The sequence below is a fragment of the Motacilla alba genome, chromosome 9 (genome assembly GCF_015832195.1).
Source record: "Motacilla alba alba isolate MOTALB_02 chromosome 9, Motacilla_alba_V1.0_pri, whole genome shotgun sequence".
Classification (NCBI taxonomy): Eukaryota; Metazoa; Chordata; class Aves; order Passeriformes; family Motacillidae; genus Motacilla; species Motacilla alba.
This window is the reverse complement of record NC_052024.1, coordinates 16361185-16386639: the sequence shown is the minus strand read 5'-3', so window position 1 is coordinate 16386639 and position 25455 is coordinate 16361185. Positions and strand designations below refer to the sequence as shown.

Here is a 25455-nt window from a genome sequence, read left to right as displayed (position 1 = left end):
CCAACCTTCCCTAACAAAGCTCCAAAACATTGCCCCAAATCAACAACATAAACTAAAAACCACCACGAATTTCAAGGCTTTCCCAAGCCCCAAAACAATAGCACTGTCAGTAGCAGGGAGAACAACATAATCAGTGTTTCACTGTCTCAGGGCAGGCTCTGCCTTCCCATCCCCACACCAGCAAAACATTTCAATATAAAACTCTCTCATTAGCAGCCACACTTTGACCAAGTCAGTTCCAGATAAAAAGCTTTGGCTGTGCCAGCTGTGAGGTCACCTTCCTGACTGGAAGGCCCTGAAATTGCAAGAGTCCTTCTTTTCTGTCAGAATAAGGAAAGAAGAGAGAAGAGGTGCAAGGCAGTCCCATGTGGCAGAAGTACATCCCAAGCCAACCAAGATACAGCCCGTGCCAAAGCGGGCACATGAAAAGGAATCACGCGTATTATTTCTGGAATGACTTTTCAAATTAGCTCATGCAGCAGATCGAAAATGGAGAGCATATTTGTTTAGGGAAGATTAACTTAAATCAGTGGAAAATCTATAAAACCTCTGCAGCCATAAACCAAGGGTTTCTGATTACGCTATCTGGTGGTCCTCAAACCTGACTTCAGCTGGCCTCTGTGGGACCCTGCAGTATCCCCAACTTCAGCACAAGCAAAGCGTTTCTTAGAGGTATGAGAAAGGGGGATTTGGTTGGGAATATTTGATATAAAAGAAAATCCTGATTGTGTTCATTTATTCCAACTCATTCACCTCTGAGTGACCTTCTGTGCACAGCATAACTCCTATCTTAATGCACCTTTACTTATGAACTTCAAAGCATTATAAAATTACACTTACTGGAGATGGAATGAAGGCTTCATGGTACTTCTTAGGATTTATTCTCAAGGGTCCCTTAAAAAAAAAAGGAAAGAAGGAGAAAGATTATGCCTGAATCTTATTAATTTTATTTAACACCAGTTAAATTAGAGAACTGTGGGTAATATATCTACAGTGAAACATAAGAGATACATCTAAATTTCCATTATACATTTCAAGTCTTGACAACTTAGCATCCAGGCAATTTCAAGCCAAAAGGCAGTTTCATGATAGGCTTAAGCTGATCTACTGCAGTCTGTCATCAAAGAGATGTTGAATCATTAGTTGTTGCTGCTACTGGGTGAACTGAGGATCCAAGCTCTCCTGTTCCTTTCACACATTTTCTGCTGAGCATCCACCAGCTTCGTTAACAACTGGATAATAGAAACAATTTGGCTTGCTCTGTTTTGGAAAAGGAGAATGTTGGGTTTGCTTATTTTGGAGGATGCAAGGAAAGAGGAAAAGAAAAGCTGAGCTTGCATGGCAGCAGGTATCATTCTTATGGGGCTCTGGCTGCTTAGGCTGTTCCTGCAAACACACAGCAGCAGTAACTGTGATAATAAAGTACATTTCCAAAAAAGAATTTAAAGGATTTTCCAAAAATAAACATTTAAAGTCTACAGGATTAAATTCTGTTTAAACATACTTAAAGGCAAACTATCTTAAATACATTTGAAAATTCCATGGTCTATCTATTTCTGCTTTGTTATCTGCCAACTTAAAGACCAAGTCACCTGCAACAAATTCGTATCAACCTTCCAAAGTAAACCAACCAGTTCTGCTGCTTGCACTCATGTCCATCCAAGAGAAAGGCAGAGCCAACCAAAGCCTTATAGGTTACACATTTGCATCCCAGAAGTATCCTGGAAATTGGGATTCAGGTGACTGCAGTTCAAACTGACAGCATTTTAATCTTATGGGAATACAACTTAGGTATCATCTGCCTTCCAACAGGCTTCTGCTCTGGGAAGAAACTTTAGAAATTTCTCCACTTGTGTATTTGAAGAAATGTTAGCCAATTTATTATATGAACAGATTCCATCTGTTTGCACTTCTGTGTTAAGCAATCATAGGAGCATCTCACAGGAATTGCTTCTTTAAAACTTTACTGCAGCAAATAATTTTTTATGTATTCTGGGAAACACTCAGACAATAAGGAAATTGAGCTGATTACATGTGAAAGTTTTGCTGCCTTGAAGAATTCACAGATTTACGAAGATTTTCCATTGCACTTACTTGCTAAAGTTTACCAGCAAATACAGAATACCAGATTACCAGCAGCATGTATTCCATACTCTTTAGATACTATTTGAGTACTTTGCTGCAATATCTAAGGTCTCACATAACTTGTACTAACAAGGACACTCGCCCCCATGGCAGGCATAACCCAGGACAACAGCATGAAAACAAAGATGACCCACTGAGAGAAACCCTGGGGTATTTTATGCTTAAGCAAAGTGAGAGCTGACTTGCTGTCATCAGTTTCTATTAGCACTGGTACCCATTGATGGAAAACTCTCAATGGTTGCCCTCCACTTATTTCCCAGAATCAGTCATCAGAAGCTGCTACAGAGGGAAAGGAAAAAATGGAAAGGGATTGCTGCTCTGTTAGAGAATGAGTCAATTCCCATATGTGCCTCTACCTACCAGCACTAAGCAGATGAGGGGATGTCCTGTTTTCCTCTGCACAGTCCCCTTGAATAGTGTGGGACAGTTGTCAGTCAGTCAGGTGTAAATGCCAATCATGCACATGAAAAATCAGGGTTTGTGCCCATGGCCCAGAAGGCACCAGAGCAGCAATGTGACCATGGATGCCCAGCTTCAGCAAGCACACAGAGGAGCACGGTGTTACCACATTTATTGTGCAGCCTGTTTATCTGCATTTTATATGCACTACCTAATTATGATCAGCATTAGAATTCTTACGTCAAGTAATATTAAAAAACTTCAGCTCTTCCTTTAAGCAAGAAACTCACAAAATTTATCTTAGAAAGCAGATGGGCCCTATTATCTGTGCCCATGAAAATCCTATTTACAATGTTGTACATTTCACGCTGTGATATCATATCTGGAACCAGTCACTCTCCCCATCTGCAATGAACAACTGTTCTCATATGTGTATTAGGGGGTGAGGATCTGGCTGCAGAGTCTCATGATGTCACACTAATGTTGTATTATTTTACAATAGCTTGCAAATAATAGCTGCTATATTTATCAGTGTTTTTCTGCCATTAGGGCTTTTGTTATGAAAGGGAAGAACAAGGTCTGCAGGAAGGTTTCTAAAACATTTTCTGATGATTCAAGGCAGCTTCACAGGCTCTTGCCAATAAAGTTTCTAACCTTATTGAACTTTCCCAGTGAGACACAAAAGGGTCACGATTTCTCAAGCTGCTTTGCTAAAAGCAGGGCAGGCAGTACTCAGACTAAACTTCAAGCATCCCAAACCAAGCAGTTTATAACAACTATTGTAACACAGATGCCTAGGTTTGTTTGTATGTACAAAACACCAAAAAAAGGTCAGGGTTCACAAGTGATTGCCACCAAGGCTTCCTTCGAAAAAATAATCCATGAAAACCAGGGAAACCCCAGCTTTCACATCCACAAAAGATCAGCTTTCCAAGGAAAAACACCCTTTTAACAGCAAAGCAGGCTCTGCATCTCTGTTCGCTCCACCTGACCCCAGCAGCCCTGCAGGGAGGGTCTGGGAGACACTGGAGGCGTGGAGCAGACATGAGTTTCTGGCTGATGCTTCAGAGGATGATGAGAGTCCTTTGGGTCAATGCTCTTTCAGACACAGCCTGATTTCATCTGTTGTGTATAACCATCAGTGTGCGCTCACGGAAGGATGCCGGAGTTGTTCAATCTTGTTTGCCTTCAGGCTATGCCGTGTGATTCCAACCAACCTGACACGCCTGGGGTTTGCTCCCTGCACTTTGAAGGGCAGGGAAGTGGGAATTCTGTGCACTCATAAGCGCCTGAGCTCAGATCCCTTTTCTTGCAGAAGGACGCTTCCGGACACGTCGCATGACGAAATGAATCCAGGAATCTGCAGGTCACACTTCTGCTACTTATCAAAGCATGACTTATGTCACATACAGCACCAGAAGCCATTAAGATCAATATTACTGACAGACGTCAGCATCCATAAAGATAACCTTTCACTCTTCCTGATCTAGGGCTGCCTAATCGTGGCACTTGTGTCATCTGAGCAATCTCCAGGTCTGTCAGGAGTTTCTGTGGGTTGGACTTTCAGGAACACTTCATTGCACAGCTGCCTTGCCAAGGTCCAAGAATCTCAGTGTTATGGTAGGCTCTTTTCTCCCTAACAGAGCTCTTAAATTCTCAAACAAATATTTCCAGGATGCTCCAGGAGACAGCCCATGTTCAGAGAGTCATGCTGTCTGGGAGCACTCCAGTTTCCTCAGCACCATCAGATTCAGACCAATAGGTTTGTCCTCCCCTTCCACAGGCTCCTGTGGAGCCTTTTTGCAGGTTACCATGCCAGAACAATGCCCTGCTTCTGGGGATTAACACAACAGAGACGTGTTCATTCTGTCTCTTGCCATTGTAGCAAAAACCACTGAATATTCATCCATTCACTAAAGTTGCTCTCAGGATCTCACCTATCCTGGTTGAGGCTGCAGTGATGAATGGTCTTGATGAAATCATAAGGATGAATGAACTGAAGATGAGAAATACTGAGCTGGAATGCCCATGATCTAACACTCAGCTCTGAATTATTAAATCCAGCTTCTACACTCTCCATTGTTTCCCTGAGATGTGGAACTGGATGAAAGGAAAACAGACAGAGCCTAAGAAAGCACATATGACTCTTCCAGTTACCAGCACACGACCTGGAGCAGACACTACACATTTACAAGAATTAGGGATTCTTTTGCCAGGGATCATGCAATCACAGGTCCGTGGGGACTCAGCATTTCAATGGGATTCTCAGGTAGTAGTCACAGCCTGACGTGCCTCATCTGCAGCTGCACTTGACCTCATAGGCAGTCTACACACACTGCACTTAACACTATCAGGCTGTGTTACCAAAAATGGTGCCAAAAGCACTCCTGAAGGTAAGGCAGAAGCTTTAGTTGATGCCATATGCCAGCACAGCCAGGAGAGAAGTCACAGCCTAAGGCTCCCTCTTCCGCTCTCACCATTTGCTTCCCATTGCAGACATCTGTGATGGTCTTTAAAAATGCACTGGCCTAAGGTCCAAGTAGTCCATTGGACCATGCTGATCATCAGCAGGGATATGATTTCTCTCAAAGCTAAAAGTGCATGAAATTGCCTGATTCCATCCTGTAGACCAGTCTTTCATGTAAAATCCTCATCACACCTCCAGAGATTATGCCATTATAATGATATACAAGAATTACTATAAAATTGTAACAAAAAATCAGACAAAAATTGAGGTGATGTCATTTGAGACTCCAGTGTACTGATGAAAGTAAGTATCACAACCTCACCAGTACTACAACACTAATTAAATGGCAATGGACCTGTGTGTGTTTGGGTAAACAAAGCCTCAGTGTGGATGTCATGCCTTCATTGACTTCCACCTGACTTTTTTCTCCAGCCGGTCTGATCTCACTGGGATGCCAGGTGTGTCCTGAAGAACATGACACCATGTTGAGGACTACTATCAACACGGTGCAAGGACACTCTCTTCTCCTCCATCTCAGCCCTGCCAACCTCCACGTAAATCTTCTCTATCCAGCAGATAGGACAGCAGGTCCACCCCCACATTCTTCAGAAAAGAATTGCTGCTGCCTACTGATGGCTGCTGTTTTGCTGCTCCAAAAAGAAGCACAAACATTTTTGTGAGAAATTTCAGCAAGAGGTATCTTGCTAAGGGCATTTGGTCTTGCTTACACTGACACAGACAGAGGCTGCCAGCAACTGCTGCTGTTTTGAGCATCATTCGTAAAAGGAAGTGTCACCCCAGTAAGGACCACCATGGACAGGAGACTATTCAACACAAAATCTGCAATTTATCACTAGAGTGGATCAGGAATTTTACAGAACATGCAATCAAACAAAAACTAACTTCAGAGGAATGTAGAAGATACCATCCCACTTGTAGAACACCCTGAGAAAGGGAAAATATCTTCTTCTGGCATCTACAAGTGCTACATCAATTCCCTGTCATCAACTGCTGCTGATTTCCAGCAACTGCCTGTGGTTTCCACACTTATCACAAGAGCATGGACACTGTACATTTCAGGCACCTGAATTAGCTCTCCCCTTTTCAGTCCTGCTGAAACATCTTCCTTTGATGCGTAGGCTTCAAATATACTCTTCTTCCTCCCTCGCGTGGGTTTATTTAGATTCTTTCTGTCACTTGATGCTGGGACAGTAGCATAGGATCCTCCTGCAAACAAAAATTTGTAAACGTTACCTTGCCCACCAAACATGTCTGTGTATCTTAACAGAGTCTGTACAGAAGTTTTATATTCAAAGTTGAACTTCTGAACAGTTTGCCTAGAAATACTGGCACCCGACTTCAGAACACCGAAAAGCCTGGAATAATTATACTTTACAAATAATCAACAATCTTTTACAGCTCATTTTAAAGTCAAAAGCATTCATCCCAGCCCATCCTTTAAAGCACAGACTTCAAGGCAGCTTATTCCTGAAGCGTGTACACACACTGCTTTAATACCTCTGGGAGTTCCCAGTTGTCTGGGATTTATTCTGCTGTCTGAATTGTTCATTGTTTCTGTCTGCGATTCAGAGAGTTGCCTCTTCCTATCGAAGTTCTGGGGAGTTCTTGCAGATTCAGAGTTGTTTCTGGTCCTTGCAAACCCTCTTTTTTCTGCACCTGAAATCAAATACAGGTTTGAAATAACACGGAAGGGAAGAGGAACCCCAGTGCCAGCTTGTGGTCCTGGTGAAGCTCACGGTCTCTAGTTCTTCAATACAAGTTACAACCATGAGTCACAGTCTTTATCCAAGAGAAACAATGTCTTCATTAGTTCATTTGTAATCTGTCGGCTCTTTGGGCCTCATAATACACCACTAACTTATTTTAGCATAAATAAAACTCTGGAAATTACGATGCTAAAGTTGGATACAACCCTTCCAAAATCCTGGGAAATTCATTAGAGCATATAAAATGAAAAACTGTTAAACTGTTTCCAAAGTCTCCACCCCATTAAGCCCCCAAGTAGTGAGAAAATATAACCTCCCTACAACTTAATTAAGCAGGTCGGGAATCAAGGAGGCAGAAAAAAAATTAACAACCCACACCGGAGTTATTAACTTGGAGCTACCAGAGGCAGCACGGTACACAAGGACACCAGAAAGAAGTGCCAAAGCTCCAAATGTCCAGCCTGCTCAGAATAGGCCACAATCATATGAAAATATTCTTCAGAGACTCACCCCTTACTTCCCTGCCATCACCTCAGCCCCTTCCCTACAGCCAGGAGAGCAAGCAGCAGCTTCCAAAGCGTATGCCAACGCTGTTCCACGGATCAGCACATTGGAATGCAACCCAGCGCCGCGCAGCTGCCCTCTTGGCCCTCCACCTGGATACTGAACATGTCATCACAGCTTTGCCTTCCAGCCCCTCCTGGCTACGCTCCCTGGGTCCAAGCTTGTACCTGCAAGTCAGAAAACGTGCAACGCCAACTTATTTGCTACGGTGCTATCCAAGTTACAAGGCAAATTTTTTACCTATGGTATCCTTCTCAAATGAAATAGCAGATTGCTTCACAGCAGCGAGAAAAAAATGCTTTAAAAGCTGTACTTTAGCAGAGATCTTTAAAAAATATGGTGCAACAAGAGAAAACTGCTACTTTGTCCAATCACAGAGAAAAAGCAATTTTCATGTATATAACAAGAGGCAAATCAGCAGGAGGGAGGGGATCCTCCTAATTCAGGAGGGAAGACACCAAGACGGGCAGAGGGACAACTGAAGGTGCCAGCTCAGACCAGTTCAGGAAGAGATTACACACCACAACAGTGTCTGCAAAGGGAAGCTGAAACAAAGAGGAGGCTTCTGTTTTCAGTCACAATAACATAACATAGTTGGGCCTTTTTCTACACAATCAAGCTTTTCACACTCTGAGGGTGCTTCCAGGGTGAAGTCTGTTTGAGGAGGCTGCAGCTGTAACATGGCAAATTTAGCACAGCAGCAAATCTAGAATTCAGTGAGGCAATGCAACCTGTATGGCTCACATAATGAGATGGAACTAAAATTAACTCATTTGCAACTGCCTAATGAACTGATTTACAAATGTCCTAAGGGTCAAGTTAAGTTTAAAAACAGACACCAAAAGTAAAAATACAGACGAGAGAACTGGCAACACAATTTGCTCCTGGATACGTTTTCAGAGACATTTTGGTGAAGGAATCTGACTTTAACTGCAACAGGCGGGATTTTAGGCTGCTCACAGAGAGGTCATGCAATCTGCTTCGTTGGAGGTTCTTAAAAATAGGTGAGACAGATGTCTGCCAGAGTTGGTCTAAGAAGAGTAGTTTTTTCCTTGAGGTAGTGAAATGGATTACACGAGCTCGTAAGGTCCCCTAAAGCCTTCGTTTCTATGACAGCAAGTCACAGAAAATACTACTATGAATTAAAGAGCCCGGGATAAAAAGGAGGCTAAATCTTAACATGTAATTAAGAAGGAGCTGAAAAGAAATAAGAGAGCATAAAACTAAAATGCAGAGGGGGAAAGCAAAAAATATCTCATGAATTGGGCAGCAAGCTAAGAGCCAGAATTAGGCACTGCAGAGAAGAGTTGTCCAGCACTTGGCTTGTCCAATGGTTCAAAAAATCTGGGGCCCCTACAGTCAAAAATAATGTACAGCAACAGCAAAGGGTGGAGAGGCATCTTTGTGTGATAAAAGGTAGACATGCAGAAAGGCATCTGCACATTTTCAGCACTTTAACCTTGGGCTTGCTCTGTGGTGGGATTTTTCATTTGCTCAAACTCAAAAACAAAACTCAAAGACAAAATTCACTCAAAACAACAAATCGTGCTTCAACATGGCTGGCCTGCATGGCAGTTCACACACAGCCACTTCAGATAGTATTTGACCCTCCTGGCCATGACATTTACGGCTAAACAAAGCTACCCCTGTTACAAAGCCACAGGCAACTGTCACAATTAGCATTCAACTGGAACACATCAAATTCTGCATGACTGTAATCTCTTGTATTTCTTCTTTTAAAAGAAAGAGACCTAACTACAGGTCACCATCTGTTTCAACTAGAGTCAGTATTTGTTTCTGCAATGCACCTGTCCCCTAAAACTGGAAGTTAAAAATACCACTCAAGATGGGCTTTCCTGCTGCCCCCACTGCCCAGCATGGATATTCTGATGCATAAACAGACAGCATCCCACAAAGCAAACTGTAACTTGACTACTCTACAGCATAGGATATATTGAGACAATTCTTTCTGAAAAATTTATCACAAACATGGTTAAACCCTATTCCAGCACCACATGTGTCAATCTTACTTTTTCCTTGGTGTCACAGTTCAGTGATTTGTAAGACAGAACTAATTCTCTCATGGCAGGATGTCACACAAAGTAGTAACACATTCTAAGCATTAAAATAACCAAATAATAAATAAATTATTAAGCAATGAATACAAGAAAAAAATTGTAAATAATTTCAGTGGAAGGAATACTAAAGTGCAGAGCTGAGGTTGGCTGATCCATCCCAAAAGGAGACTTGAAGCAACCACAGAGCACCAAACACATCTGCTGTGCAGAACCACTCAGGCCTGAACACAGAGTAATTCTAGTGCACAACATGTAAATATTCACAACATGCAGCAAATGCAACACGTTGGGGTGTTTATCTGGCTGCAGAGATGATGCAGAGATGCTCCCTGTGGAAGAAGCAAACACTTGCCTGGGATTTCTAGATATTCTGCCATTTTCAATGGGACATGACAAAGGACTAACAATTTGAGGAAAGGTAGTTGACTTGAAGTCCTCTGGAGGGAGATTTGGGTTGAAAAAATCCCAACACCTAAATAGGACCAGCAGTGCCACCCAGGGAGCAGGGAAACCCTTCAGACTAGCCCAAGGGAAGCACCTGTGGGAAGCAGAAACACACAACTCCCACCTTCACAGCAAGAGAGGCGTGAGGGAAAAATGGGTGCATTCATGGGCTTTCAGGACAGTTCCCAATCAGTCACTCACTTTTATTCTCATCATGGACACCAGGAAAAGAAGCAGAAAGGATGCAGGGGCTGGTTGAGTTATGCTGGAAGGACAGCACTGGAGCGTCATCTGAAATCCAAACCACCTCATTTCATCTCCATCACAACAATGACATCACACAATGGCACATTTTGGTCTTTAAACCTAAGTACCTATTAATCTTTTCTCATTTGGGGGGAAAAAAGCATGCAGGCAGCTTCCCAGAATAATTGATCTGGCTTACAGTAAGAGAGGAGGCTAGATGTTTTAAATCAGCTTATTTGGATATAATTTATACAAAATCACTCTAGAGTTTAGCTTTTGAAAAGTACTGCATTTAATTAAATTTACATCTATTAGTCAGTTGATCAACTAGATGGTCATCTAAATCAACTAAAATGCTCAAATAAACATGAAGTTAGCAAGGCCAGAAAGTCTTTAATTTTATATTAAAATTTACATATTGCTTTACATGAGAAAGAATCAAGACCCTCAATTTTATTTCCCAAAAATAAAACATTCTAACTGCCCTCTCACACCTGACAATCTCTTTGATTACTACCGGCAGAGCAGGAAAGTATAGCTGAATCTTCATCAGCACATCCATGACAATTCCCACCCAGGATCCAGCAAGAACCAGTTTTACTTGAGAGATCCAAGTGAATTTCAAGATAAGGAGACCTTGGTATAGTTTCTCCCTTTCCTACCAAAGGGCATCTACCCTTTCACCAGGCATTTTCACCTCCCAAATTCCAGCTTTCCATCTGTATTATTTATGTAGATACCTACAACAGTTAGGCAGTTCCCTGGGATGGGCAGGACTGTGAAAGCATCACAGTGGTGCTGGGAACACCTCTGCAGCATCTTACCCCCCTAGACACTATCTCAGCATGTAATGGCTCCTTTTACATTAAAAAAAAAAAAGGAATTTATTTTGAAAGCATTGGACAGAACAATATTGTTACCATTTTTTCCAATACAAAATACTTGCATCTGCTATTTACTTTTATCAGTCCATGATTGGACACCAACATGTACACTAACTCTGCTATTGCTAAGAGGATTTTCCATTGCTTCCCAGCATTAGATCATGGTCTAGATATGGCAAGGAATCTTTGGAAAACCCTGTTTTCCAGTTAGCATAAGCATGAGAAGAAACAGAAGCATACCCCCAGAACTGGTAACATGCAATAGAACAATTTGTTATCAGTTAATGAGACGCTCTTAACACAAAGTTCCTAAATATTTGCCCATATTTCTACAATGTTCCATTTCACTGCTGACTCATTTTAATGACTTAAACCAATTTCCTTCAAAACTTCCAAGTAATTCTTCAAGACAACCCAGCTGTGCACTTAGTAAGACATGATAAGGACACGCCCGTGATCTTGAAGACCCGGCAGCTACCAAAAGAAGCATCACCCAACACTGCTCTAGCCCCAAAAGCAGAAATCAACCAACCAAAGACAACAAGAACTACCCTGATACCAGCCTGTGGTTAGTCCCACACTCCCATTTAAGTCAGACTAGGTTAAACACAGCAAGAAAGTTAAATAAAGCATGTTCCTGCTCATCCTTACTAGAGATTTAATGAATTAAGTGTCCAACCATAAGGCAGACCAAGGCATCACCTCACAGATCTGTCAATTCAAGTTGGCCCTTGACTCCTGGCAGAGCTGACAAAGCAAATTTTAGAAACCATCAAATTTGGTCTTTTAGCAAATGAATACTCTCCAAGAGCTGCCAGGAAGTTCTATCTGCAACTTTATGAGGCACTATGGATGCTGATGTGTAACAGGGTGTATTAATAGTCTCAATACCAAAGTTCAGCCAACACAAACTCTGCCTTGTTTTGGAAAGACATCTGGGACATTAAAAAATCCACAAACCTACACAGCCCCTGAACAACTCATCTCAGGTACTTTGGTGAATCTGTCTCTGCACAGCTTTGATGAGCTGGGGGGATGCAGCTCCTGGCTGGGAGCTCTGGGCAGGCACAGACCTACTGTTGGCACTGTTGTACCAGGCAACTGCCCCTCTCGTTCTCCAAAGGCAAATCAACTCTGCCAGCAGAAGATGCTTTGCCAGTACAAACTGCATTAACATCAGGGTGGTTTTGCTAGGATCCCTGTGTCTGCCCCTTTCATATACTTGAGCAGGCAATTTCAAAGCTATTTCATATTTTCTGCAGCTCAAAGAAGCCTCTAGAATAATTCCCTCTCAAAATTTTAAAGCCAAAATGTGTTTGTTAGATTGTTTTTGAATTTCTAATTCACCAGTGACATCCAGTAGATGCCATATTATAGAAGTGATGAAGTCAAAAATCTCCAAGCACTTAAATGACTACTACAATATCCGGGATCAAATTACCACACACAAGCAAAAACAACAGACAAAACCAACAAACACCATTGAAGTGATCTCAAATGTGAGTTATGTCAACAAAAACACTGGTCACAGGCAGGCCAGAAGTAACAAGCTATTTATGTTTTGCAAAATATTTTGCGGATTTAAGAGATTAAATGCCCAACCAATGGTAACAGCCAAATCCTTTTTTGTTCTATTTAGTTTTAAAAGGGAAAACACAAAGACAGCTGTTGGTGTAGTTGCTCAGGGAAGGAGTTCTGTACCAGCAATTAAAAAGACACTCCTTGGAACCAATCTCTGTGCTAGAGTCCCAGTAATACACATGCAGGACCAAACCCCATCCACCACACTCACTGAAAGCACAGCCCTGCTTCAACCTAGGTAAGGAACAGTCGAGCTTCCACATTTCTCTGAACATGAAGTAAAACAGTTCAGAGCTCTTGGACAGCCTTGGAACAGAACCACCTCCATGCATTTTACAGTATCTTGAAGCCAAGAGCTTAAATAAAGTAGATGGCTCAAGATTAAAGACAAAGCAATAGAGACAAATGAGGATGTCATGGGAAAGAATTCATTAGGGATGTAGGAGTGGAAAGGCAAGACTTGGTGATATGTTATCAGTTCAGTGATGTTTCATTGCAACAGAGACCTGCGGGAGATAAACGTGGTAGGCAATATTTCAGATGCTCAATCTGGAGTCCAAGAGAAAATCTGAGAATGTGTTCTCCTTATCACAAGCAACTAAAAGAAGATCCTTCTTCTCTCATGAAATGTAAATTCAAAGAATCTTAAACTGGAGGTTCTGCAGCACATTCCTCTGCTTGGTCCAAGCCAGACCATGATCAGCTGCAGCTTGATCATGATTAAAGCTACGAGTTCCTACAATGTTGCTCTGAGTCCTCCTCAAAAGTAGCCAAGGAAGTGAACAATTTGAAATTACCTTAATAACTGAAAAGGAAGGAAAGCTTCCGGGAAAGGGAATATCTTGGTGGAACTGGAAAAGAATGGTAATATAACAGCACCGTAGGGATTTAGGCAGATGGCAGATTGCATAATTAAGTTTAAAGTTAATTAAACAGTCATTCAAAGAAGAGAGACAATGCAAACCTACATTTACATGCAGGGGCTCAGCCAAAATGCAAATTCTATGCAAATGTCCTGAACTGAGTGGATGCTGTCTTGAAATCCAGCTGTCAGAAGAAGCTCCCAGGCCCCCAGCCTCACTAATTGACCCTTATGACAGGCCACCAGGGTCTAGCCACAGCATAAATCTAAATGTAACTTTCCACCATGAAGACAAATCAAAATAAAATGAGAAGGCATCGCGTTAAGTGAAGGCCTGTCCACACAGCTCTAAAATGAGTTCAGCAGTAATTCAAAGGACTGGAAAAGCCCAACTGGTTACCAGCAAGTCTCTACAACATAACACAGCTATGCCTGAGCCAGCCAGCAGGTTGTCTGTGGGCATGGCTGTGTTTGTGCACCAGCACACTGTGAGCCACGGGTGCAGCCATCCAGGAACCAACCCAGAGAGCTCTCTCACCCTGCCTCTTTGGAGAAGGTGATTCTCCAAACAGCTTTGGCAGAAAGTCTGCCAAAATCTGCACAGAAGAGTGGAATGTCCAACAAAAAAAGGAACAAAGGGAATTCTTACCACATGGGGAATAAGTTGGCCACAGACAGGCAGCCTATCCCCCAGCCAGTGACTCCAGGTGGGGAAACACAGGCTATCATGGTTTGTGAGGGAGTTCTTGGGGCCATGAGCTGCCTTTGGAAGTGACTGAGCCACTGCAGCTGATCATAAAAGATTCAGACATCCAACATTCTTAGAATGAAATACTGAGGAAGAAACACTCTGACTTAGGAATGAAGGTAGCAAAAAAGTGGCATGCCCACAGATATTAAGGAAAGTCAGGAGTAGAGACAGATGCTCATTGCCAGACTCATGAAAATGAGGTAGGAAGGACACATATGGTGGAAGGCACATGTTGCCACGGCTCTTTTGCTTTACGCTGCACATACTTATGAAAAATAAAAACCCTTGTGCTGCATGCCCCCAGATTTCAATATGGAACTAGGGAAAATGTTCTTGCTGACTCTGGCTTACAGAAAGGGCCTAGGCTTTGAAAAACTGAAATGAAGAAAAATGCACAATGGATTCTTTCTGCTGCTGAAAACAATGCTGTGGAAACTGCTCCTGGTCGCCAAGATCATGTGCTCACGACACCATGCTTCCACTTCCAAAACACTTCCAAGCATCCTCATGCTTGCAAGCTTTTGACTTCAGTAACTCTGACAGTAATTGCAGTTTTATTCAATTCCTCAGCAGGGTATGTGTTGTAGGAGTACTACAGGAGTGCAGGAGCCAAGGATACCATTCCAGGCTCTGAAGGAAGGGCTGGTGACGAAACTCATTTAGTAGCAATAGACTAAAAGTTTATCAAAATAGTTACTGTGCTCCAGCTGCGTGCAGCAGCGCAGTGGTGTTGTCAGGGAGGGGGTACATCTCTTTTGGTTTTCAGGACTCTCTGTGAACCTGCTCCACCCTGCTCCTGACCTCCTCACTACCTACTCCGCCTGATGACTGCACTCCTCCAGGCTTCCACTCCTGCCTTGGGATGTGGGTCAGGTCTGCTTCCACTCCCCCACATCCTTCCATCTTCCCTAAGCATGTTCCACAATGCCTTTTGCTCTTTGTTTTATCCAGCAACTATGCTGTGAAAAGGGTTCTTCAAGACTTCAAGGAAAACACTTTAAAAACATAATATTGTGGAAGTTCTGACTTTGATTTTTCTGGGCTTCAGTAGTTTGAGAGAAGCAAGTTGCTCAAAGATCAGAAGAAGGTAAGAGGCTTTGAAAGGCAAAATACCTGACAGGAGGTGCTAACATACTAGAAGACATTAACAGCTGAAGAAATCAAAGAACTGCCTTCAGATTCCTACATATCCTGAGGTAACCTAAGGTGCTGCTGAATGTATTCTTCTGCTGGTGAACCATTCCCCATACTATCCATTCAGTGCAGTAGGTACATAAATCACAATCCCTAGCAGTGTGGGGGAAAATGCCTAAAAACATACAAACTGAACAAAACCACATTTTGGCTGCTGGCTTTTATTTGCAGAGAGCCTGGAATATTCTCCAAGGCAGGACATGCCCCATACATACATCTGTGGGCTGCAGCTGCTAGTGTTGACATTTTCCTTCAGCACCCTGGAATTTTTTTTTTTTTTTTTGTCACAGAAGACATTATTTTGTGCAATAGATCACAACATTTTGTTTTCCACCCTGCCCCAGCCAAGTCTCAATTCTCTGTAGCTTGGCTTTCCCCACAAGAGGGAGTTCGGGACATGCAGCTCACAGCATTTCATGGTGCTGGTGAGCAGGGGATTGGGCTGGGAGGGCAAAAGATGGGCAACAGCATTTGGGACAGGAGAGGTAGGAGCAGAGTTAGAGAGGAAGGCAGCAGAAAAGTCCACAGCAGCCACAGGCTAGAGAGGAACCACAAGAGCAACTGAAATCAGCTGCAAAGAACCTGGCCAACATACCTGGATATCCATGGTGAAGGAGACACTTGGACATTACCTGAATAACAGGCCAGACCTGACCAGGGTGCATTGCCTGACTGACCTCATGGACAGCAGAGGACAGAGGGCTTTTACAAATTAATTCCTGTTTGAATGACAGCATTTTTCAGATGTGGAAATTGTTATCAGGGCTCCTAAACGTGCTGGTGACAGCCCACATACCACAAGCCTTGGTAAAACTGTTCCAATGGTCATTCACCCTCACTGCTAAATTGTGCTGTATTTCAAGCCTGGATTTGTTTAGCCTCAAATGCATTATATCATAATCTGCTCAACTGAGTAGCCTATTATTGAACATCTGTTCCCCATGTAGGCAATTTACTGAAAACTCCCCTCCCCCAAGCATCTCTGTGATAACTAAAGCAGGGTTCCTCCAATCACTCACTCACGATCCCAGCGTTTTCATCTTCCCTATGGCTGTCCTCTGAGTATTCATCAATTCATCACCATCCGCCTCAAACTGAGGGCATCACCACAGGATACAACACTGCAGAAGCTGCTGCTGCCGTGCCAGAGTCACACAGAGTCCATACTCCATCTTCCAATTCCCATGCTCATACATTACCCTTTTGGCCACATTTCACAGGAGGAGGACGTTCAGCTGATTAATCCATCAAGAGCTCAAAACTTTTTTCCAAGCTGTTGCTTCCCACACCAGGTTCCTCACACTGCTATCATGGCTCTGTGCTGGCAATCCAATAAATGGATTTTGTTCTGCCTGCTCCCAATCCACCAAGTGATCCAGATGGCTGCCAGTAACTACCCCCATTAGTCAATACTCTGCAAGTCATCAAAAAAAAACCCTCTTCAATCCTACTTATATATTTTCTTACTGATGACTGACAGACATATTAAAAAGCACAGGGTCAGGACATGACACTGCAAGAACCAGACACACCTGTTGGTAACAATTCTAAATTTATTGCTGCATTTAATTAGTTTGACTAAACAGGTTTTAAACCATTGCACATGCACTGTGATTTAATTAAGTCCACACACTAACATCCATATTCACAGCTTTGGCACCAAAACCCTGATCTCATAAGAAACTGACATTAAAGAGCTCAACAGGACCTTTGATAAATAAACTGATGACAAGTCACACAAAAGAAAAGATTTTAAATTAATTTTAAATCAATTCAATTCTTCCATGAGCATATTATTTTCCTAGGACCAACACCACACTGACAGGCATAGTTACCTCACTACATAATGGGAGCTAGTGAGTAGAAAAAAAAAAAGGTTAAAAAAATAGCAGGTTAACAGCAAGAAGTATTTCCACTGAGAAACATTTTCACCTAAGCACTAGTAGGTGAAAGAAGCTCCTTCATTCACAGAGGTGAGAGCTTTGCTGCTAAATGCAAAGGGCTCCTGCTGCAGCATGGAGTGCTCAGGACTCTGGTAAAGGGCACGGAAGACAGTTATTAGATCACACATAAAAAACACAGTCCCTGCAAGGGCAAGATCTCATCTCCCCAAGAGAGGATACATCAGATATTAACTCACATACTATAGCTGATGATGGCCAAAAACATTAGTTGCACAAGATTCAGGAATGCAACATTTTTTTCTCTCAAAAGCGAGAGAAATTTATGTTTGTGATGACGTTGCTAAACCATTAGAGAAAGGAGCATTCTCTTTTCCATATTTTTCATTTCTCAGATGGGGCCATACAGTAAATCCAGTTTTCCCTTCTCTCCCATATCTTATTACTATGATTAACGTCATCTAAGGAACGTTGCATTGAACCTGGCAAGATTAGCTACATTTTAAAGATTTCCACAGCAACCAACATTCTCCATTTATTGAGCCGATTCCATGGCCTTTAGTAGATTGCTGGCTCATGTTTACTGGTGCCAGATAGGGAGATAACAGCATTCTTGAGAGCTGAACTTCACCACACAAGCATTGGAAGACTGGCCACTAAAAAGTATCATTATCCCAAATTAGCATTACAAGAAAGGAAAAGCAGAAGCTGTGGTTCTTCCTCCAAAGTCCCCCCAGAGAAACAAAGGCAAACACACAATTATACTGCAGCGTACCATGGGAAGACAAAATACCTGAGATTTTGCCATCTTATTAAAGCTGATATTCTTGAGCAGCTGTGCCCATCAAACACACGGGAAAGCCAGTCCAGGATATTTCCTTTACCTATCCTGAACCTTTTAAATGTCAGGATTTCAGCCACAAGCACAACACCACCATCCAACAGCAACAATTGTTTTTAAAGCTCTGATGCTAAACACCAGCCTGCTTGCCAGCACCACTCCTCCGTGGAAGCTGCCCAAGTTGGTTAAGTACCACAGGCTGGGCAAATAAATGCCAAGTGTCAGACAGATGATAAATCAGAAAGGGCTGTGGAAATCTTCCACTGTTTCATGTTGTTACCCAGGAATTGTCTGCTTCGACTCAGGGGGCATGCTGACCCTAACAGATGGGCAAGATACCTCCATCACATCATAAACCTATGAAGATTTTACCTAGAGGAGCCTCAGGAGGATACCTAAGGAAGCTGACAGGGTTCTCCCCAAGGAAGCTGTCTGCAGATAGAGACTGAGACAATATATCCAGCCCTGCAAAATCTGAACCTATTTCAGAGCCATCAGCCTTGACCAGCATCCTGCTCCACTCAAGTTTCAACATCAACAAAGCCACCTCATTCCCAGGTACTCCAGCTCCCAAGATCCTCTGAAATCAAGCATGGCTGGGAGATGGTATTCCACATTTGGAGGACAGTCCTTTCCTGGAACTGTCTGATTTCTAGGCTTTCCAGCAGACTCGGGAATGTGCTATCAAACAGCAATTCTCCCTCAAAAAACAGGCTAGCAAATGCATGTCCTCAAATTGCAACTGAAATCTTGCTGTTCCAAATAAAACGCAGCACTTGTTCTAAACTACTTATTGACAAAGCAAAGCATCACAAATATTGAAGTTCCACATAGCAGCCATGCAAATCTCAACTCCTAGCATGTGATGGACAGATGCTGCAGAGTCCTCGAGAAAAAGGAGGCTTTAAGCCCTTTTATGACAACAATTTCAGTCAGTCTGAAAGAAGATTTTGATTACTAATTATGGATTGAGATGGAAAAACCTTAAGAGCCTTTGATCAAAGCCAGAAAACAACCCAAGGGACTTGATAATTTTCTGTTAAGGAAGTTTAAACCAAATTTAAGCACCCAAAGAATCTAAAGCATTGGAGATTTAAGTGAAAATACCAGGAGGAAAATTGTATTAGATTTAAAACTCTAAGCATCACAATTTAAAGTGATATTTTAGTATTATTTTCTGGTTTACTGGGTTTTGTTTGGGAAGAAATCTGAGAGCAGGAGGTTTTACGGTGATGCTCCTTGCAAAGGTTAAAACTGCACAGAAGGGAGCAACTGTGGGGTTCCTCTATCTGCAGCTTTGCTTTCCCAAATCCAAGAGTGCTGATGCCACAGAGGGAATCCAACCTGCAGTCTCCTGACTATGTCATGTTTCATACAAGGGACAACAAAGTTCTGTTCACACTCAGCTCTCTCAAAGCCTCCAAGAGTTAGGAAAAGCAGTTTCTATATGGAACTCCAGACGGGAACACATCAGCAAAACTGAGCTCCAGGGCTCAGAGATACCTGCTTGGGGCTCCATAAACCACTCTGCTTTCCTCTAAGACCACAGCAATCACTCTGCCACTGAAAGGACTTCACAGGGACCAGTCCCTTGCTGCCTACAGCCTGCCCCAGGGCACTCAAAGGGTTTTCACTGATCACTGTATCTGCCTTCACTATTAGCTCTGTCAGTTTTAGAGTCACTGCAAACCCTACCACAGCTAAGCCTGAGCTGAAGAGCTGTTAAGAAGAGGACAATGAAATGAAATGGTATAAAGAGAGATGCTTGCCTTTGAGATTAGCTCAAAGAGCCTTTTGGAAAGCCTACAACAGTGTGAAGAGAGCTAATTTGTGAGGAAATGTCACTCCTGAAAAGATGATACGCCTCGCTCTCATGACAGAAGCAATTCTTGCCTCACAGCTTCACAAGCCTTGATTTAAACTGATCAAACCAGACACCTGCCTATGCAAAATAATATGACTTATATCAGCATCAAGAGAGAAATACAAGCTTTGAAGTGAGCAAATACTAATCTGATACTGTGATGTGTGAGTTCTTATAACTAAGCATTTGCCTACTGCAAAATCTTCATTTCACTTAAACAAGAGTCCTAAAATACACTCAGACTGAACAGCAGAAAAGACATTCCTCTGAAACAAGTGACATATTTATTTTTTCCTATTTCTTTCCTCCCCAAGAAACTGTTTTTACATCCCTGCAAGCTTTCTGGAGGGTAACCAGTTGCAGCTACACAGGAGGGTGGCTGGGGAGGCATGCAGGGGGAAGAAGAGGAAAGGTGTCACTGCTGAGCAAATAACTTTCTAATAATCTTTCCTACAGTGTGGGTTTTCCACCTGGGAAGTCAAACACAAGGGTCAACATTTTCTGCTTTAGGTGTTTACACTAAACAAACAACCAGTTTTTAAAGGGGTTGTGCAACCTCACTTCCAACCAGAGCAGGAGGTCACTGGGGGTGTTTGCTTTTGAAAGCCAGGCTATTTTTACTTTATCCATGTAGGCACCTGTAATTTTCCTGGATATAAACTGTATGCCTTTGAGACTCTTCATCTGTCATCTGCTCTTCCTACGCTTCAAAAGCTGAAGGAAGTGTCTATTATGACAGGCTAGCAAAACAAATAATGTTACAATGAACCATGTAAAAAAAAAAAGCCCTCCCAAAAATCAAGCTCATCAACAAATTTTACCATAATCTGCATTAAATCTCTATCTGTGATCAGTCTCGCAAGCACTCATGGAAGTTTACCAACTTTAGCACATTATGTATCACCACAATCTCAAAAATAACCCAGAAAAAGCATATTACTTGCCCCTCTTGAGTCTTAGGGCTTAGTTTTTAAGACTGATTTAGCTGAACAGTTATTTAATTTTCAATTTAAGAGTTGTGATAGGCCTCAGGCTGATCTTACCCAGCTGAGAAATCCATCTCTCTTGTACTTGTTACAGAGAATTTAACATGGTGACATTTATGAGTTACTTCAGTAGTAGCACAGATCACACGATCAAAATATTTCAGTATAAATAACATTCAGAGAAAGTTTTAAACCATTACACTGAGAAAAAAAATTTTAAGTGTCTGGTTTTGGTTCTTTGCTCATGCTGTGTTCTGAGGTTCTTTTGATAAAAATTCTACTTATGTCCCTAAGTAGGCTTTTTGCCTTAAACATCACATTTAAGAGGCACATTCACTTCAGTACTGCAAAATGTGGTCTCTTTGTTACTAACAGCAAAATTTCCTGGAGTCAACACTTTCTATCAGGAATTGGCTATTATACAGACATCTTAGCCCCTGAGTGTTGGATTTACCTGGACCAAAAGCAAACCAGCACTCCAGATTCAAAGAAGCAATGCAAAGAAAAGCATGACTGTGCCCTGAGTCAGCTCAGATCCAGTGGTCTTATTAATTTGGACTCTACACCACAGAAATTGGGCTCTTCTAGACCTGAGCTGATCCTGGAAGCAGCACAGCCACAGTCACAGAGTTTAGGCCAGGGAATTAGGTCCTGCCAGCACAGAGTTGGCTCCACATGAAGGCATTTGCACATGCCACATGGCTTACTCGTAAACCAGGACAAAGCCACCCACAGGTAACCAAGGGCTGACTAACTTGGACAGAGCAGGACTGGCTCCTATTAACTCATTCATGACTAACACGTTGCATTCAATTCCACAGTAATTGTAGCAAATGGACCAAACAATTCATCAGAGTGAACTCACCTTGGGTCTGACCTGGAGACAAGTGACTGTTTTTTCTGGCATTCACTGCCAGCACATCCTCACCAAACTGTTCAGTCAACAAGTGTCCAGCTGCTGTATCAGTGTTGGCAGGATATCTGCCTCGTTTCTTCTGTTTCTTCCTCCACATGTCCTCCTCCTCCCTCTCATCAGAACCAGAAGATTTCTGCAGAGCCGCTCGGTGTCTCAGGCTGTTTGATGCTCTCCCACCAAGGCTGTCACTCACATTTAACAGGCCAGATGCGGCTCCACGCTGATACACATAATAGTCTTCCTCCACCTCCAAGTCTCCCCCTGGACTAACAATGGCATTTTTTTTAAGAGAACATCTGTTCAGAGCACTTTGGGGTTTATCGTTCTCAAACCCAGGCAGCGGCTGTTCCAGGTGAGATGTTCTGACTGGTGAATAGCTGTGCATGTTTATCCCATTCCTGACTGGATTATCCTTCACCAGGCCTCTCCTCAGAGGCAGGTCCAGATCCAAGCTGGGCTCATTGGAGAAGCCTTCTTCCAGCTGCATCTTCTGTGCAATGTGGTTCAGGTAGGACTGGAAGCGGCCGCTGTGGTGCTTTTGCACGAGCCTGGCGTAGGCGCTCTTCTGGGAGGCAGCAGCCTTGCTCAGTCCCTCCTTGGCACCTTGGGCAGAAGCTGCACTTCTCACATGCCCCAGCTGATCCATAGTGCAGTGAAAGGCCCAAACTTCTGAGAGTTATAAACAGATGCAGAGGGAAAAAAGTTTATTTTCCTGAAACAAAGTGTCGAATAATTGACTACACCAAATGACAGAAAAGTATAACATTTTTGCAGAAAAGGAATTCTGGGTTTGTAGATCATTCCAGTGTGGGGAAGGGGTTTCATAATGTACTCAACATCTGCCCTGCACCAAATCCCTGTCCATAACCTACGAGTGACCACAGCCCATAAGCTGTACCTGCTCACACACTACATAAAACAAGGATTTTGTCGCACCCCAAATACGCAGGATTCCTTTAATGTGCTCTTCCTTGCCTTTGAAAAAGCCAGGAAAATAAAAGCGGTAACTGACAGACTGACCAGAAGCATCAGTTTAGTGGTTATCAGAAGCAAAATCTTGTCATGTCCAGCCTGGAGTCCTCAAAAATAACTTCATCCTTACTGAAGCTCTTCACTGTTGCTGTCAAAAGCAAACACTGCCTGTCACCTCCCTCCCACAGTGACTGACACTTCTCCATTGTACAGGACAGCTCCTTCAAACACCAGCACTACCCATTTCAGCTTGTCTTTTTAGCCATGAACTCCCTCCCAGTGCAACAGAAGTAAAACAATAATTATCTTGCAAGAGCTCCTAATTCTGACTGACTGAGACACCCTGCCTGCAGCTCCATCCAGCACCAGTTTCTGCAGATGGTGTCACATCTCCACCTTTGCTGTACAAGTATGAAACTTAAGCAGATCAAGCATCTTTCAATCCTTTTTCAGGTGCTTTAGCTTTTAAGCTTTGGGAGCAAAACAATCTACTAAATTATGCTCAGCTACTTTGAGATAAATTACAGGTATAGACAGGACATAGCAAGGATTTTTGCTGTATGTAAAACCAAATAAGAATATAAGAATTTCTTGATAATGGAGCCCTGTGCAACTGCTGACTTCTGCATGTTTTCATAAAAATACCTCTTTTTCACTTCAGGACAAGTTTGAAGCTGAACAGCTGATTTTCACTCCAGCTGGTACTTGAAGAATTTCAGGGCTCACTGTCATGTCTGCTATCCTAGAACCGTGGGGCACTGGACTCTAAGTTTAAATCAAGGATACTGCCTGTTATACCAATCCCTTCCCTTCTCTAAGCATAGGGATGTTGGCAGGACAGAATACAGAGATCAGCAAAAGTGACACTTATATTCACTTCCCTACTCCCACCATGCTTGGAATTTTTTCTTTGCCCTTACTAAGCCCTCTTCTCCCTTTCACTATTGTTGCAGAGAGGATAAGCACCCAGGCAGTGTCCTCCACGCCCACCCTGCCTGGGAATGGGGCATTGCCCGGCAGAGACAGGGGCTGCAGAGCCAGCTCCTCCTTGTTGTGCCTGCTCCGGCCCTTTGGGAGAAGCAGCACGCATTGCACTGGGATTTACTTCAGTAACTGGACACGGATGTGAGCAGGCTTCACAATGCAAAGCAAAAATTAAAAATCCCTGAACAAATAGGAAAAATTCTTTATGTGGTTTGCGATTCTTGTTCCTAAGATTTTTCCATTGGTGCTGGCCAATAGCTAAACTCTTCTAATAGACTGACCTGCCACCGAGCTATTACCAAACACACACGGGTAGGCCTAGCTTTCTTTGAACGTCACCTTCTCCTGTTGCCAATGCAACAGCAGATAACATTTACAAAAGCCAGTGAGACTACTCTCCAAACAATGGTTTGGTTCCGGGAGACAGGAATTTGTCACTATTATTTACCAGTAAAGAACAAACATTCACAGCTTGCCCTCACTGTATTTTCTACAACTTTAACCACGTTAGCAGTCAGCAACTGCAGCACTGAAAGATACAAGCCCCTACGCATTAGTTTCATTATCAGTCTTCTGCGGGACACCAGGAATTGCAATATTCCCAAGAGAGCAGACGGAAGGCAGAGGTGGGTACAGGTGTATCCGCCCTGCACGGTGATGAGGACGAGTGAAACGCCACGATGGACGTGCAGAGGGAGGACACTCGCTGAGCCGGGCCCGGGGTGAAAGCCGTCCCTGTCATTGTCACCCGGCTGGCTCTGGGATCACCACCGGCCTCCATCACACGCCCCCCGGGCCGTCCAACTCCCCAGCCAACGCTCCAGCTCCAGCCGCACAGAACCCCCGGCACCCTCGCCCGCCGCCTCTCCTGCCACGCGTCCCCGGCCCCTCGGGAGCGCGGCCCGGGCCGCCAGCGCGCTCCTGCCGGGCCCGGAGCGGCCGGACGGGACGGCGAACGGCGGGGCCCGGCTGCGGCGGCACTGCCACCGGGCTGACCGCCGCCAGGCCGGGCTCCGCTGTCCCCCCTGCCCTGCCCGGTCGTGGTCCCGGTCCCGGCCCCGCTGCCGCCCCCCGCCCCGCTCACCGCCGCCGCGGCCGCTCCGCTCCGTTTGAATGTCCCAGCGCCCCGGCCGCTTCCGGGCAGCGGCGCCTACGGGCCGCGGCGGGGCCCAGAAGGGCTCAGCGCGAAGCGCTCGCTCCGCGCCCGGCGCCACAGGGCGGGCGGGGGAGCCCCGGCGGCGGCTCGGGGGTCCCAGCCCCGCTCCCTGCTCTGGAGAGAGGTCCGCGGGGCAAGGGAGCCTCCAGGCAGCCCCGGGCTCCTCTCGGCCAGGCGCAGGCTGTGAGGCTGGGAGCCCGCCGCGGGCTGAGCTGGGGCATGGCGGGGCCGTGAGGGGTAGGAGGTGCCGCCACCGGCCCGGACTGTCCCCGGCCTGCCCGGTCTGCAGCCACCGGGATCCGCGGCTTTGGGCAGCCGCCTGCTTCCAGCCGGGGCCAGCGGAGCCTCCTGGGGTGGGTCGCTCCCGTTTAAGGCCAGCGCTCCAGCTTCATCCAGATCAGCGAAAAAAGCACAGATTAGCTGATCTAATATTGTAAAGATCTGAGTCTGGTGCTGTTCCAGAGGAAATTCAAAGCTTTGCAAGTACCTGTAC

At 44.0% G+C, this 25455-nt stretch overlaps 1 protein-coding gene across 3 annotated transcripts in view; it reads right to left on the bottom strand.

Annotated features, from left to right (window-relative positions):
• DIS3L2 (DIS3 like 3'-5' exoribonuclease 2) overlaps positions 1–25004 on the bottom strand; it is a 181956-nt gene extending 156952 nt beyond the window's left edge. Inside the window, exons 1-5 of one of the 3 annotated variants that reach the window (XM_038145249.1) lie at positions 24891–25004; positions 21800–22516; positions 6530–6688; positions 6096–6238; positions 841–894 (exon numbers count right to left, since the gene is read on the bottom strand). In XM_038145249.1, the coding sequence (XP_038001177.1) occupies positions 841–894; positions 6096–6238; positions 6530–6688; positions 21800–22496 (1053 nt within the window). In that variant the 5' untranslated portion in view covers positions 22497–22516; positions 24891–25004. Of the gene's footprint in view, positions 1–840; positions 895–6095; positions 6239–6529; positions 6689–7248; positions 7470–21799; positions 22563–24890 lie in introns of those variants that run through there. The other 2 variants (XM_038145248.1, XM_038145250.1) reach the window with 2 other exon arrangements.
• Between the last annotated feature and the right edge of the window lie 451 nt (positions 25005–25455).